General features: G+C 37.1%; 1 protein-coding gene across 1 annotated transcript; it reads right to left on the reverse strand.

Moving 5' to 3' along the window:
• Positions 1-216: 216 nt before the first annotated feature.
• On the reverse strand, positions 217-15,692 carry LOC309510236 (ribonuclease inhibitor-like; the record flags this gene model as incomplete). Its single annotated transcript, XM_082191258.1, has 4 exons — positions 217-1,631; positions 2,899-3,074; positions 4,599-4,769; positions 15,528-15,692. Coding segments are annotated over 4 exons (517 nt in total), but the record flags the coding sequence as incomplete, so codon positions are not given.
• Positions 15,693-16,376: the final 684 nt, after the last annotated feature.

Genomic DNA, 16,376 nt, shown 5'->3' on the forward strand with positions numbered 1-16,376 from the left:
TCTCACAATAGGCCAATGTCTGGGTATCTGAGAGAAAAACCTGGGCTGCGTTTCCCAAAGCATTGTGAGATAAGTTGATCGTAGAGGACATTGGTGGCAAATGGTCTTCACGATCAACTTCACAATGCTTCTGGGAAACGCAGCCCTGGACTGGAGCTCAGAGCCACTGCAGAGAGAATTACACAGAGCTGGCCAGTGAAATGAGACAACAGATACTCACTGTCACACATGCCTGGTATTATTATGGTTACAGTTATAATGCATGGATTGATTTGCACAGAAACAGAGTTTGATCAGATCAGAGAAGCTCTTCCTGCACATATTCAAGGTAATGTTCCACAATGGTTTAAGTGTCCCAGGACAGCAGTGAGCTCAACACTTCACAGCTGTGTCTTTAAAACACTTTGGCCAGTGGACAAATGAGAGCTACTTTTGACAGTTTGCATTTCCTCTATTACAGTGGTGAGATATTATACCTTCTATAATAAGAATAAATGAATAAACATCATGTTACACACAAAAACAAGCAAACTGTAAATTCAATAATCTTTTATGCTCTGTCTTCTGTTTGCTTTCTTGTGAACATGATGATCATCAGATTGACCCATCATTTCAGATGAATATGATCATTTTGTGCAGGCTAAATAAGTCTTCATCCAAAATGAACGTTATCTTATTACATTCAAATTATTATGTAAATACACTGTACAAAAAACACTTTTATTTTTTTTTTTTTTTTTTACTGATCGGTGATGGGACCGAGAGTGAAACTTACAAGTGTAGAATAGGTTAAAGAAAAACAATGTCGCAATGTGAAACCATCATGAAAGTTTAAATAATTAAGTAACAAAACAAATTTTCAGTTCAAGAAGAATTTCTTAGATGATGACTTCCGAGCAACTTCACCATTGATAAATGTAAAACCAGTTCATAAGAGACATAAGGGTGCATTCCTGTACACAAAGAAAATGTATTAAGGTTTCATGCTTTTTCAAACTGTCTTTGGATCTGAACCAAAAGTAAAAAAACAACAACAAACAAACAAAAAAACTTGCAGCTGCACATACAGAAAAAATTAATAAAATAGTAATGTCACAGTCTCTGCGTCTTCGGTCTCTGCGTCTTCGGTCTCTGTGTCTTCAGTCTCTGTGTCTTCAGTCTCTGTGTCTTCAGTCTCTGTGTCTTCAGTCTCTGTGTCTTCAGTCTCTGTGTCTTCAGTCTCTGCGTCTTCAGTCTCTGCGTCTTCGGTCTCTGTGTCTTCAGTCTCTGCGTCTTCGGTCTCTGTGTCTTCAGTCTCTGTGTCTTCAGTCTCTGTGTCTTCAGTCTCTGCGTCTTCGGTCTCTGTGTCTTCAGTCTCTGCGTCTTCGGTCTCTGTGTCTTCAGTCTCTGTGTCTTCGGTCTCTGCGTCTTCGGTCTCTGCGTCTTCGGTCTCTGTGTCTTCGGTCTCTGTGTCTTCGGTCTCTGTGTCTTCGGTCTCTGTGTCTTCGGTCTCTGCGTCTTCGGTCTCTGCGTCTTCGGTCTCTGTGTCTTCGGTCTCTGTGTCTTCAGTCTCTGTGTCTTCAGTCTCTGTTGACTGTGTGACTGTGACGTCTCTGTAGCGGCTCCTTATTCACCATCAGCTGATCCTTAAACTACAATTAAACACACAGAGTCACATATGGAGTATGAGACATTACTGCGGTCACATCACATCAGTAGATTCATTTCAGAACAAACACAGGCAGAGATACATACAGAGTACATTAATATTACAGCCAGAGATATAAAGGTGAGGAGAACATCAGAGCTGTTGTTCTGCACGCGGGAGAACGACAAGATGAGGAAGATCCTGATCAAGACCATTGTGAACAGATCATCGTGTCAGGAACACTTCCCACTTACCGTCGTGGAAACGAAAGGTTCAGTCGATTATTCGCATTATATGAATGATGTGATGAACAGAAACTACTCTCTCAATTAATTGTAATCTTTTCTGGGAGTGATCTAGATTCTTCTGTGACAATGTCCTGCAGCCGAGAGTCAGAGCGGACCTCCTGTCGGACAACATCTATGTACTAACTGATTAAATGATAATACGGCATATGTAGTCCATTCCATAGAGACTGTGTGTGTTCTCAGAATAATGAGAACAAATAATGTTTATTACAGGATCTAAATAACTGAGCAGTTAAACTCGCTGTTCTCCAGAAAAATCCTCCAGGTTTTGCACATTTTTAGGTTTTCCAGAATCTTCTGCATATTTGACACCTTTCCAACAATGACTGTATGATTTTGAGATTCATATTTTTACATTAAGGACAATTGAGTGACTCATACACAACTATTACAAAAGGTAAAAACATTTACTGATGCTTAAGGAGGAAACGATGTATTAAGAGCAGGGGGTGTAAACTTTAAACAGGATTATGATGATGTGTACATTTTGTTTAAAGATCATCTTTTTTTTTTTCATTCAGTACTGCCCTTCAGAAGCGAATACTTCCCGGTTTCACAGAAGACAAAATAATTACAATTTATCCTGTTCATGCAATTTAAAAAGTTTACACACCCCAGCTTTTAATGCATTGTGTTGCATCAGTAAAAAAAATAAAAAAAAAAAATATATATATATATATATATATATAAAACAAATATTTTACTAAAATATTAAACTAAATGTTTACTAAAAACTAAAAATATTTTTGTTTTCTTCAAGAAATACTGTGTAAAACTGATGTCATTAAAATAATATGCAGGGGAAAACCAAGTCCTATGTTTGGTGGACCCTTTGTGTTACAAACCTTATTAATATTCCAAAGTATTCTAAATTATTTAGATTAGGTTACAAAGCTCGTGTAATCTAACGAAATATGTTACAAATTACTGTATTTTGTAATCTGTAGTAAATAATCTACTTACAATATAGTGTCTCCAGTTTATAATGTGGATCATTCTTCAGATCAGAGAGAAGCTTCACGTCTGAATCTCCTAGTTTATTCTCAGTCAGATCCAGATGTCTCAGGTGTGAGGGGTTTGATCTCAGAGCTGAAGCCAGAGCAGAACAACCTTCATCTGTGACTCCACAATCCCTCAACCTGTAGAGAACAATGACACACTCTTCACTCTCTCAGTTCAGATCAGATCAGTTTAGCAGTGAATCCATTATTAAAGAGAAAATACAAACTTAAAGCACAAATAAAATGTTTTGATGGATCATTGGACTGAGATCTAAAATGTCAAAGAGCTCAAAACATGATTATTAAACATCTAGTCTTTAGATCTGTACTAATACAGTACGTATGGAGTAATGATTTGTTTTAATCGTGTAAAGAATATTTAAAAAAACAGTCCCTGCAGAAAGATGAACGTGATGAACTGCAAGAATAAATCCAGCATGTTCTTCATTTCTCAGTTCTGAATGTGTTGAGATCGAGTCGGTTTAAAATCAAGAGACTGAAGTGTTGATTGTGATGTGACAGTGTGTATTTCAGTGACTCAGTCCTGCAGAATCATGTTCCTGAAGAGCAGCTCATGTGTTCAATCTGTAAGAATTGATCAATTAGGAAATGCCGGACAGTCTGTTTGGGGAGCACCCAGACCCTGAGAGGACAAAGGACCTCTCTGGAAATTACCATTTGAACTCAGCATTTGTGAGGCAAAGTTACACCTCAGAACACATCTCTCCTCCTCTTCCTCACTCCCCCTCTCTCATGCTGAGACCACATGTAAATCACCCAAGAAAATGTATAGTTTAATGTGAATGATTATCACAGAGTATTTTTCATGTTTGGTATCATTTAAAATGTCACAGTGCGACTGGTACAAATGTCTCGTTTCCAAATAAGTAAAACAAAAGGTAATAAGGTTTTTGAGAGTTTATGGATAACTAGCACACTAGGAGGGGTTGGCCTCTAGACAAATGGTCTCCCTACACCCAAAGGTGTAACCTCTGAATGCAAATTTCCATTGTTAAAAGATATTTCCAAGTGAAAGAGGTCCTGGCTATTTAATGAAATGCAGCAGGGAATTCGAGGCCTTTTTCTGTACCTCAGATTCGCCCGTGAGGCTGAGAGAGAGAGAGAGAGAGAGAGAGAGAGAGAGAGAGAGATCTTCAGCCTCATGTATTTCTTATTGTTGGGTTTGCATCTCTTCTCATTTTCCAGAGTATTTGATGTTTTGTATCGATTATATTTGAATTGATTAAGAAATTGGCATGATACATTTACCTGACATAATAAATTGTTACATTTGATTATTCTAACTGACTTTGGCATTATTTGCATTAAAGAGTTAAAAGGAATAGTCAAATATTCGCTCACAATTAATGATCCACAGATATCATTAAACCTTTTCATTCATGGAGTCAGATGAAATAACCAGAGAATACATATTCAGATGTATTGCATTAAATCAAAAAATACTTTGCCTCGAGAAAAGGACAGTAACACGTTAAGACCTTCCGCGCTGGTCGGATGCCGGACTTTGGGCCGATTTAGCGTGAGCTTACAAATCACTTACAGTTCAATAAGCTCAATAACACAGCAGCAGAAAAAGGCTGAACATTTCAAATATAGGCGACTTTACATTGTGTTTCATGTGTGAGTCATATATGATCTTACCACAGTGTCTCCAGTTTACAGTGAGGATCCTCCAGTACAGCAGAGAGCAGATGAACTGAATCTCCTAGTTTATTCCCAGACAGATTCAGATCTCTCAGGTGTGAGGGGTTTGATCTCAGAGCTGAAGCCAGAGCAGAACAACCTTCATCTGTGACTCCACAATCCCTCAACCTGTAGAGAACAATGACACACTCTTCACTCTCTCAGTTCAGATCAGATCAGTTTAACACAAGGGTCCGCAGCCGTACTGCAGGGGGTCCGTCAATTAATGCTTGATCACAAATCATTTTTTGTTAAAAAATTCAAACATGGGTAAAAAACATCACAAAGTCAAATTTAAATATAAGCACTCTCAAGCGAATGCAAGATCTTCCTCAAACAACCTTCATCTGTGACTCCACAATATTTCAACCTGTAGAGAACAATGACGCTGTGTAAACAGTGTGTAAAATGACCATTTTATTAAAGATTGCAATGTGTGATGTGATTTGAATGTAGTGACAAGCAATGCCTCTATATTCTACACTGCTTTATAAAGGATGCCGGTTCTCCATGAACTTGAGGAGAAACTGAGGGACAAATGCCATGCAGTGCTGTAACTATGGAGTGATAAAGAGATAACATTAATAACACCTGAAGTGTAACTTTATCAATTAAATGTACTATATTTTAGTTCAATAATATTCATTTAATATTTTGAAGATATTTTTGTTTCTAAATATTTGTCCAATAATGATCCATTAATGGCCATTTAAAAGAATATTTTTTTCTAATATGTTTATTACTTACAGTATATTTCAATTAGATTTCATGCTTAGCATTTAGCATGCTAATATATGCTATTGCTAATTAATAGTTTCGTAGCAATCTTTGTTGAACTTAATTGGTTCATGTGGAGCTGATGTGCATGATTCAATCATTTAAATCCAACACACTTTTTCAGTGCATTGTTTTCTGTATTTTAAAAACAATTTTGGATTTACTGTAAATCCCTCTGGTCCTCTTCGTTTAGGGGTCACACTTGGCTCCTTCGCGGTCAAAAGTGACCGAAGCCTTAAAATGTCTTTTTTTTTCCAGGAAAACCAATGTAATATATTTTTGTTCAATAATATTTTTTTATTATTATTTCGAATTTAGAAAGGTTTCTATGGTACTATGCAATAATTATATAAAAAAAAAAAAAAGAGCATTTTGTTCCATTAGAATTCATATTTTTATTTGTATTATTATTATTTTTCAATAAATGCAACATGTCACATTAGTGCAGGCCTTTAAAATCCATTTTTTGAAGTGAGAAAAGCGTCATCCAGTGGCGTTAAAAAGTAAAAACTTGTGTAATGTCGTGTAACCGCCTGTAGGCTGTACTGTTGCTCCCTATATAAATACATAGAGAGGCTTTTTGATTCCCATTGTTTTTTTTAGACATGATTTCTCCATTTTATTAGTTTATTTTTTATTTAGATATACATTTAGACATTCTAAAAGACTACGTTTTGTCAAGGTTTAGATATTTTTGTTACATAAGTATCAGGTTTTGCATTATGATTACAATCAAACAATAATGTTTGGTTAGAAAAGGAACACAATGCAAGCATTTTTGTTAATCAGTATTTGATAATTCAAAAAATCTGACAAAATAAGGGATGGATAGTGATAATTCAAAACACTTTATACAGACATTTTGCAATTAATTGGTATTTTATTCAGTTTAATTCTATAAATGGTAATAAAACTTCAGAAGGGAACAGCAATTATGATCTAACAGCAAAAACAATAAAATAACAACAGCAAACAATCATTATCAAAGTTAAAAAACAGGAATAAAAATGTAATTATAATAATAAATATTAGTTTAACTATGTACATACAAACTGTAATTATTTTATGTATTGTTGCATATGCAACAGATATCAGGAACACCTATTAGGCTAAAATAAGACCAAACAATTATTATTATTATTTGTGTGTGTGTGTGTGAGAGAGACAGAGAGAGAGAGAGAGAGAGAGAGAGAGAGAGAGAGAGAGAGAGAGAGAGAGAGACAGAGAGAGAGAGAGAGAGAGAGAGAGAGAGAGAGAGAGAGAGAGAGAGAGAGAGAGAGAGAGAGAGTGTGCGTGTGCATTTGAGCGAGAGAGAGTCTCTTTTGTATTTTTTAATTTATTGGTTTTATTTCGCATATTCTCAAAGTTTGCTGTTGCAGTCTTACCAGTTAATTTCTTTGTGTGTGTGTGTGTGTGTGTGTGTGTGTGTGTGTGCGCATTTGAGCGAGAGAGTCTCTTTTGTATTTTTCTTCATTTATTGATTTTATTTTGCATATTATCAAAATTTGCTGTTGCAGTCTAACTAGTTCATTTCTCTCTCTCTGTGTGTGTGTGTGTGTGTGTGTGTGTGTGTGTGTGTGTGTGTGTGTGTGTACCACCAAAAGTTTCTCTGAGTTTCTCGTATTTCCCATTCATTTCCTGTCGGTCATTTTTGAAGGAACCAAGTGTGACATTTTTTTTTTACGACCCTTTACCATATCCGAATCATGTCTATGATTATTTTGTGTGTGTTCACAAAAGCTAATACAACAAACCGTCACCAAGTGTCATCGCATTCAGATGAAGCAAAACAATTAAATTAAAAATGTGTTCGGTCATTTTTAAACCGAAGAGGATCAGAGAATGTCAACATTGAAAAGTGGAAGATTAATCAATTTATTAAAGAAATGTTAATTATTAGAAACCTTTTTGTCCCTGATATTATTATTTTTTCTATTTCTTTTTCCTTTTTTATATTGTGCTCTGTTCTTTAGGACATTTATTATAGTTTTGTTTTGCCTTATTGTAATGATATTTACTGCAATACAAAACTTTACTTCCGCATTCCTCGATTCCTATGGAAGTCTGTGGGTGTTGTAACTCTGTCAGTTCAAAAACACTGTTGTTTTAATATAACATTTATACTTTGTGTATTTGTGTAATGTTTTGTCTTGTTTGTGATGTGGAGTAATTATATATATATACTATATAGTACTGTGCAAAAGTCTTAGGCATGTTAATCATTTTTCTGTTTCTTCATGTAATCACAGACGGACTCGATGATGGTGAGATCAGATCATACCGGCTGTTGTCAGATTCCTTGTGCATACACAAATCTCACTGGATTATTACAATTAATGGCAAAAAAGAATGTTTGGAAATCTAAAACTGATATTTCCTACTGACACATTACAGCAAAATATATAAATAACTGACTTAAAACCATCTTTTTGGGGGGGGGGGGGGGGGGGGGGGGGGGGTATTAACATGCCCTAAGACTTTTGCACAGTACTGTATATACTGGGGAGAACATTTATGTTTTAGGATTAGCATGTTTAATCAAGCATTGGCTCACCTGTGATGTTCACTGATTTAACTGAATATTTATTTAATGTGCATTTGGACTGAAGTAAGTATCACTTGTAATTTATTGTTTAACTGAGTGTCTATGAATCACACATAAAATACTGGTTTTGGTTTTCCTGGTCAAACTATAATTGTACAGAAAATGAGCTCTCAATGCAATTTATTCAATTGTCTCTCATTTGTGTTGTGTGGATGTGTAATTTGTGTAAATGTGTAAATTGTAAACGTTTACAATTGTGGTTCTGATGCTTTCTATTTTCTCAGTGAAGAAGTTCATGAAATCATTACTACTGAACTGTAACGGGATATTTTGTTCGGGTGACGTCTGTTTATTTGTTAGTCTAGCCACGGTGTTAAATAAAAACCTTGGATTGTTTTGGTTGTTTTCTATTAGTTTGCGGAGGTGCTCAGCCCTGGCCGCTTTTAGGGCCTTTTTATAACGCGACATACTGTCTTTCCACGCGATTCTAAAGACCTCTAAATTAGTTTGTTTCCATTTACGCTCTAAAATACGCGTTTCTCTCTTTAAAACATGCGTAGTATTGTTATACCATGGTGCTTTATTTTTCTCTCTGACCTTTTTTAATTTAATAGGTGCAACCACATCCAATGTTCTAGAGAGAATGGTGCTCATAGTGCTAGTTAGTTCTTCTAGTTCATCTGTTTGTTTGGGTTCAGGCAGCAGCTGAGACAGATTAGATAAGCAATTTGAGAAATTATCTATGGTGGATGGGAGGATTGTTCTGCCTGGTTGATAACGCGACGCCGCATGACATATTACAGCAGTACGTAATATGCAAGTTACCATGTAGTGATCAGTGACTTCATCACTTTGTGGAATGATATCTATATCGGTTGGATCGGTTCCATGTGATATAATTAAATCGAGTGTATGATTAAGACGATGAGTTGGTCCGGTGACGTTTTGCTTGACCCCAAATGAATTTAATAAATCTGTAAACGCAGCTCCTAACGCATCATTTGGATTATCTACGTGTATGTTAAAATCTCCAACAATTAGTGCTTTATCGACATTGACTAATAGGTCTGAGAGAAAATCTGCAAACTCTTTTAGGAAATCAGCGTAAGGCCCTGGCGGTCTATATACGGTAGCCAAGGCTAGAGATAATAGGGATGTTTTTCTAACATCTAAGAGCGTAACATTTAGTACAAGTACTTCAAATGAAATAAACGTATAACCCGTTTTCTGGGTAACATTTAGAATATCTTTATAAATGGTTGCAACACCTCCGCCACGGCCAATCAGACGAGGCTCATGCTTATAACAGTATCCAGGAGGAGTAGACTCATTAATACCGAAATAATCATTTGGTTTAAGCCAGGTTTCAGTAAGGCAAAGTATATCGAAGCTATTATCTGTGACTATTTCATTTACAATAACTGCCTTAGGTGTGAGTGATCTAATGTTTAGAAGACCTAGCTTTAGAAATAGTTTTTGTTTACTAATAGCAACATTTTCTGTTTTAATAACAATTAGATTTTTCCTAGATCCTGCATTAGATTTATTATTTGATCTCACTAAACGAGGAATAGACACGGTTTCTATGCAATGTTCTACACTAGTATTTATATCAGTTGAATTGGTGCAGCAGAGACTATGATTTGGACTTTTGGTTACTAGTCAAAGGGTATTTAACATTTTGGAGATGTTATCCGACAGAAGATCCGCTCCGAATCTGCTTGGGTGTAAGCCATCAGCACGGAAAAGCCTAGGACGCTCCCAAAACAGATTCCAATTCTTCTGTTCAGGATAGCCGTTCAGGATAGCCATTGCAAAGATTTGCATGGATGGGAAAAACATTGCACTTATTTCTGCTTATGCCCCTAATGCATTTGATCGCACTTTTTTTCAACTATTAACTAAATCTTTGCTTGATCTCACAGGGTTTCATTTAGTTCTTGGGGCAGATTTCAATGCGGTGTGGGACAGTGGCATGGACAGATCAGGTGGCAGCGAGACTAGGGACCAACATCTTGCATCTGAGGCGTTGCGCCACTGGGCATCCGACACAGGCATGGTCGACATTTGGCGTTTGTTAAACCCTTCTTTAAAAGACTTTTCATTTTACTCAGCGAGACATAAATCCTTCTCGAGGCTAGATTTTATCTTTGCCTCAAAAGATTTATTTCAAAATATTCAAAATGCGCATTACATTCCGGTTACCTGGTCTGATCACAAACCCATATATTGTTCGGTTACTGTTCGCCCATCTTCCACTAAAGCCCCCAGGTGGCGTTTTAACACTTCCCTACTGCGTGATGAATCATTCAAAACTCAGTTTGAAACTAATTTTTGCGAATTTTTGGAATTTAAAGGAGAAGTTCACTTTTGAAAAAACTTTTGCTGATAATTTACTCACCCCCATGTCATCCAAGATGTCCATGTCTTTCTTTCTTCAGTCGAAAAGAAATTAAGGTTTTTGATGAAAACATTCCAGGATTTTTCCACATATTATGGATTCCATTGGGACCCAAACGGTTCAAGGTCCAAATGACAGTTTCATTGCCGCTTCAAAGGGCTTTAAACGATACCAGACGATGAATAAGGGTCTTATCTAGCGAAACGATCGGTCATTTCAAAAATAAAATAAAAAGTTGACGTTTTATAAGCACAAATGTTCGCCTTGCTCTGTTCTGTGATGCGCGTTCGTGACGTCACGTAATACGCAATTACGTTGAAAAGGTCAAGTTTGATGTGTTTACAAATGTGCGGAAGGAGGACCATATAAACATTTTCAAATGTATTTGTGTCAGTTTATCGTTTAAAATGCCCATTTCGTGTGCGCATCCTGAGTGTTTTAATATTAAAAAGCCAAAAAGAACATTTTCTTCAATTTTTCAAGCGTGACCTTTTCAACGTAATTGCGTATTACGTGACGTCACGAACGCGCATCACAGAACAGAGCAAGCCGAACATTTGTGCTTATAAAACGTCAACTTTTTATTTTATTTTTGAAATGACCGATCGTTTCGCTAGATAAGACCCTTATTCATCGTCTGGTATCGTTTAAAGCCCTTTGAAGCGGCAATGAAACTGTCATTTGGACCTTGAACCGTTTGGGTCCCAATGGAATCCATAATATGTGAAAAAATCCTGGAATGTTTTCATCAAAAACCTTAATTTCTTTTCGACTGAAGAAAGAAAGACATGGACATCTTGGATGACATGGGGGTGAGTAAATTATCAGCAAAAGTTTTTTTAAAAGTGAACTTCTCCTTTAATGTCGGCTCTGTTTTTGATCCAAGGATACTTTGGGAGGCGGTAAAAGGCTTTATAAGGAGTAACACCACTTTATATGCTTCAACGCGAAACAAAGCACGTGCAGCCAAATTGGAAGCTTTAGAATTAAAATATGCCACCCTTGATGCTTCACTGCAACATAATTTTAACGATTACACAGCCCTACAGAAGGAACTGATTAAAAAAGAGATTAACTCTCTTCTGAGGCGCCGTTCAGAATTCCTCATGCACAAAACAAGACAAACTTACTATTTTAACTCCTCAAAACCCAGTCGTTTACTAGCAATGAAACTCCGGACGGATGAGCACTTTGCTGATATTTTTTGCATTAAAGACAAAGACTGCACTATACAATGTGACCCAAAGAAAGTAAATGCTTCTTTTGCCTCCTTTTATCAGGAGTTATATCATTCGGAAAGTAATTTTGATAAACATGTCTGCGATAATTTCCTGAATGGCGTTAAACTATCCCGCCTTAGCACTGATGACTCCATAAACCTAGATCGCCCTATTACATTGCAGGAGTGCGAGGCAGCTGCTAGGGACATGCGTAAAGGTAGATCACCAGGGCCAGACGGAATTCCACCCGAATTTTATCTTACCTTTTGGCCCCTGATCGGTCCGCTTTTATTGGATATGATCCTTTACTCGATCAGAGTGGGATCATTTTCTAGGGATGTTAATTCTGCATTAATTTCACTGCTTCTTAAAAAAGGAAAGGACCCATGAGTGCTCCAGTTACAGGCCTCTTTCGCTTTTAAATGCAGATTTAAAGATTTACGCGAAATTACTGGCCCGACGGCTTCAAGGTCATATGACAGAACTGGTTCATAGTGACCAGACAGGGTTTATAAAGTCTAGACTTGCTACAGATAATGTTAGAAGACTTTTACACCAGGGTTCTAGCAGGTTTCAGCAAGTCAAATTTAAGACCTTTTTAAGACATTTTAAGACCATAAAGTTTGACATTTAAGACCTACACGACGCATTGCCAAAAAAAAAATTCAAATCAAAGAATTAATTTTATTTCAATGAATTAAGTAATTGAAAAAACATTAATTTAATTTACAGATAAAACAATCACATTAGTAACCTTCCACACCCAACAACGTGTGTCAGAATCAGAATCAGATATATAATTTTTTTATAGAAAATTGTACTATGCATATTATACTGTAAAAAACACATAATTAGTTGATTTTAGTTGATCATAACTAGAGATGAAATGGCATGAACATTTCATTTCAATGATTATAGTGACAAAAATTACCACGGTTATCACAGAATCCTGTTCAAAAAGTACTAATACTACACAATGTCGAAAACCAGCAAATAACAAATAAAATTAGCATCAATATGCACTTTTTTTTTACATAAACATTAAAATAATACCATTAAAAATGATAGCCAGATTTTAAAAGTGTCTTGCAACATGTTATATACTAACATGTACAAGTTCAAATAAAGTTTAGACAAAAAAGTTTTTTTTATAAAAAGATAAACCTCACATATTTCAGACTTTAAATAATTTTTTATAAAAAGATAAATTACTTACATTTACAATGCACTTTAGCTTATCTTTTATTATTAATAGTAAAATTTGGTCGGATTTTCCCGTGGCGTCTGTCGTTGCTATGCAACCATGCACTGCGCTCTCCACAATGACAAAGAAGTTTTAGAGACCTTTTTTAGACCTGACTAAATGAAATTTAAGACCACGGATGAAAATCTGGCCGTTTTTAAGACATTTTAAGGCCTTAAATTTAAAGTTCAGAATTTTAGACTTTTTAAGACTTTTTAAGACCCCGCGGGAACCCTGTTACACGTTATAGATGGAGCTCAAAGCTTAAGGTTTCCCTGCTGCTGTCCTTTCACTAGATGCAATGAAGGCCTTTGACCGCCTGGAGTGGCCATTTCTGTGGTCAGTGTTAGAGTTCATGGGAGTCGGTTTGCCGTTTATTAATATGATTAAGGTCCTGTATAAAAACCCTACAGCTGTAGTACTTACGGGCAAAATTAGTTCTTCTCCCTTTGCTGTCTCGAGAGGATCAAGACAAGGCTGCCCTCTTAGCCCTCTGTTATTCGCCCTTTCTCTTGAACCACTGGCGCAAGCTATCCACGGCTCACCCACAATCTCTCCAATTTCCATTAGAGGAACACATCATCATGTCTCACTGTATGCTGACGATGTTTTATTGTATTTAAACAACCCAGTGCAATGTATCCCACATGTTCTGTCTACCTTTGATCTTTATGGCAAGCTTTCTGGTTTCAAAATAAGCTGGCAGAAATCAGCTTTGCTACCTTTAAATCAGGCAATGTGTAATGTTCCCATCCCTGCATCTATTCCAGTCACTAAAAACTTCACTTATCTGGGGATAGATATCTCTTCCTCCATACAGACAATTATTAAAAACAATTTTTGTAAAACACTTAACAAAGTTGTGGCGGATCTGGACAGGTGGTCAAACCTGCCAAATTCGCTTCGTGGCAGGGTAGCCATAATCAAAATGAATATTCTGCCCAGAGTCAATTTCTTCAGCTCGATGCTCCCCCTTCCCCCGCCCCCTAATTATTGGAGCAAATTACAGTCAGCAATAACTAAATTTCTGTGGCATGGCAAACGACCTCGCATTAAGCTCACCACTATGCAGCGAGAAAGGCAGGCCGGTGGCCTGTCTCTCCCAAATTTTAAGTTCTATGAGTGGGCCTTTACACTTAGACCTCTCCTATCCTGGTTTCAATCTGATGCTCAAGTGTCTTGGCGAACTTTGGAGGAACGGATGATAGCTCCATACTCTTTTACTAACATTCTGCATGCTAAAATCTCACCCCATCAGTGCCGTTTGAGATTTGGTCCTATGATTTCATATTTGTTATTGGTATGGAGGAGGGTGGAGAAATTGGCTGGTTGCTCTTCTGTTTGGGACCCACACTTTCCTATATTTAACAATGAGAGGTTGTTGATTGGCGGTTGTCCTATTCGATTTCCTGATTGGGAAAACAAAAACGTTTGTACACTTGGTGATATTTATGGGGAGGGGGGGTTACTCACTTTTCAGAACATCTGTATTAAGCATGGTATACCACGTACCTCCTTTTTCTTTTATTTGCAGTTGAGATCGGCTTTAAAAAGCAATGGTGCCCCTTTACAGGCCCCTCTCACACCACACCCACTTCGAAAGTTGTTTCACTCTGTTGGGAGTACAAGGGGTTTTGTGTCGAGACTCTACTGGTTCGTGCTGCGGTATGCTTATAGACCTCTGGCGTTGGACACGGTGTGGAGGAGAGATGTTCCAGATTTGGCACCCACATTTGATTGGGATAAAGTGTGGATCAGTATGGGTTTAGCGTCCAGGAACCCCGATCATCAGCAAATACATTATAATTATGTACATAGGGTTTATTTAACTCCTAGGAAGCTTCATATGATGAAGGTTATCAACGATCCTACGTGTACTTTATGTTCTTCCAAAGTGATTGGCAGTTACTTTCACATGTTCTGGGAATGTACCCCAGTGGCCGACTTTTGGAAGATGATTGCCTTTAACCTCTCTAGGTTGTTTAAGATTAGATTACCTTGTACACCTGATACACTCATTTTGAATGATCTTTCAAGGTTGGGTTTGACATTGGATAAGAGAAGAGCATTGCTGGCTGGACTTACGGCTGCAAAAAAATTAATTGCCACACGTTGGAAACCTCCACATTCACTCTCTTTTCGGGCTTGGGTTTTAACATATATGGATATTGTTTACTTGGAGTTGTCGACTGCTAGAGTCCACGGTGCAAAAGAGTCAGCAATAGAGGCTTGGCATTCACTGCTAACCACTCTTCGTGGGCTTCAGATTTAAGTTGTAACTGAGATTTGGAGATCTGGATCCAGGGGGCGGATGGGTTATACCTGGGGGGTTTTTTTTAGGTTTTTTTTATATAGGCTATATATATATATATATATATATTCACACACACACACATACATATATATATATATATTTTCACATACATACCTATACATAAGCATATATAATTAAGCATATGATTAACATAATATAAAAAAAAAATATATATATATATATATGTTTATACTCTATTTTTGTGGCTTGTATATACCTGTATGTTTCTTTTATTTTCTAAAAGAAAAAATGAATAAAAATTTGATCACAAAAAAAAACAAGCAAAGTTGGTGATCATTGAGTAAAAAAGTTAAAAACTATTACATAACTAATACATAATATATTTACCAAGGACAAAATATGTGTTTATCAGAGAGTTCATCTTACCACAGTGTGTCCAGTTTACAGTGAGGATCCTCCAGTACAGCAGAGAGCAGATGAACTGAATCTCCTAGTTTATTCTCAGACAGATTCAGAACTCTCAGGTGTGAGGGGTTTGATCTCAGAGCTGAAGCCAGAGCAGAACAACCTTCATCTGTGACTCCACAATCCCTCAACCTGTAGAGAACAATGACACACTCTTCACTCTCTCAGTTCAGATCAGATCAGTTTAACACAAGGGTCCGCAGCCGTACTGCAGGGGGTTCGTCAATTAATGCTTGATCACAAATAGTTTGTTAAATTAAAAAATGGAAAAAAACATCACAAAGTCAAATTTAAATATAAGCACTCTCAAGCGAATGCAAGATCACCCTCAGTTGATTCTGTAATAATATCATACTGGCAAACTCTCAAGTGTGTTTTTGTGTTTGAGCTCTGGAGAACGTCAAATGTTTTTACAGCGGTGAGAAATGTAGCCAATCACAGTCATGTTTGTTGGTCTATTGAACGCAGTGGCCAATCAGAGGTGTTTCATTTTGTCAGAATCCACTCACCGAGATATAAAGGCCCTGTCCTAAATGGCACACTTCATATGCACTTTCAGTCTTGTAGACTTACAATGGCTTCTGCGTGCCCGTTAAGTCCATAGGGTGTCCCATTTAGTAATGTTAGGTTTCAGAAGGGTACTCACGAGCGCCCCTCTGCGGTCGATATGTGCCCTAAATGCGCACTGAAGCGATCGAGCTCCACAGCTGACTTGTTCACGACAGTCAAAGTGGCGTTACGTCAGGAAAGTGCGGACTCAGAGGAAGACCGCGAGTGTTTAGGGTGCCGTTTGTGACAGGGCCAAACTCA

Source organism: Leuciscus leuciscus (assembly GCF_965113295.1).
Source record: "Leuciscus leuciscus genome assembly, contig: SUPER_11_unloc_5, whole genome shotgun sequence".
In the NCBI taxonomy this organism is placed as follows: Eukaryota; Metazoa; Chordata; class Actinopteri; order Cypriniformes; family Leuciscidae; genus Leuciscus; species Leuciscus leuciscus.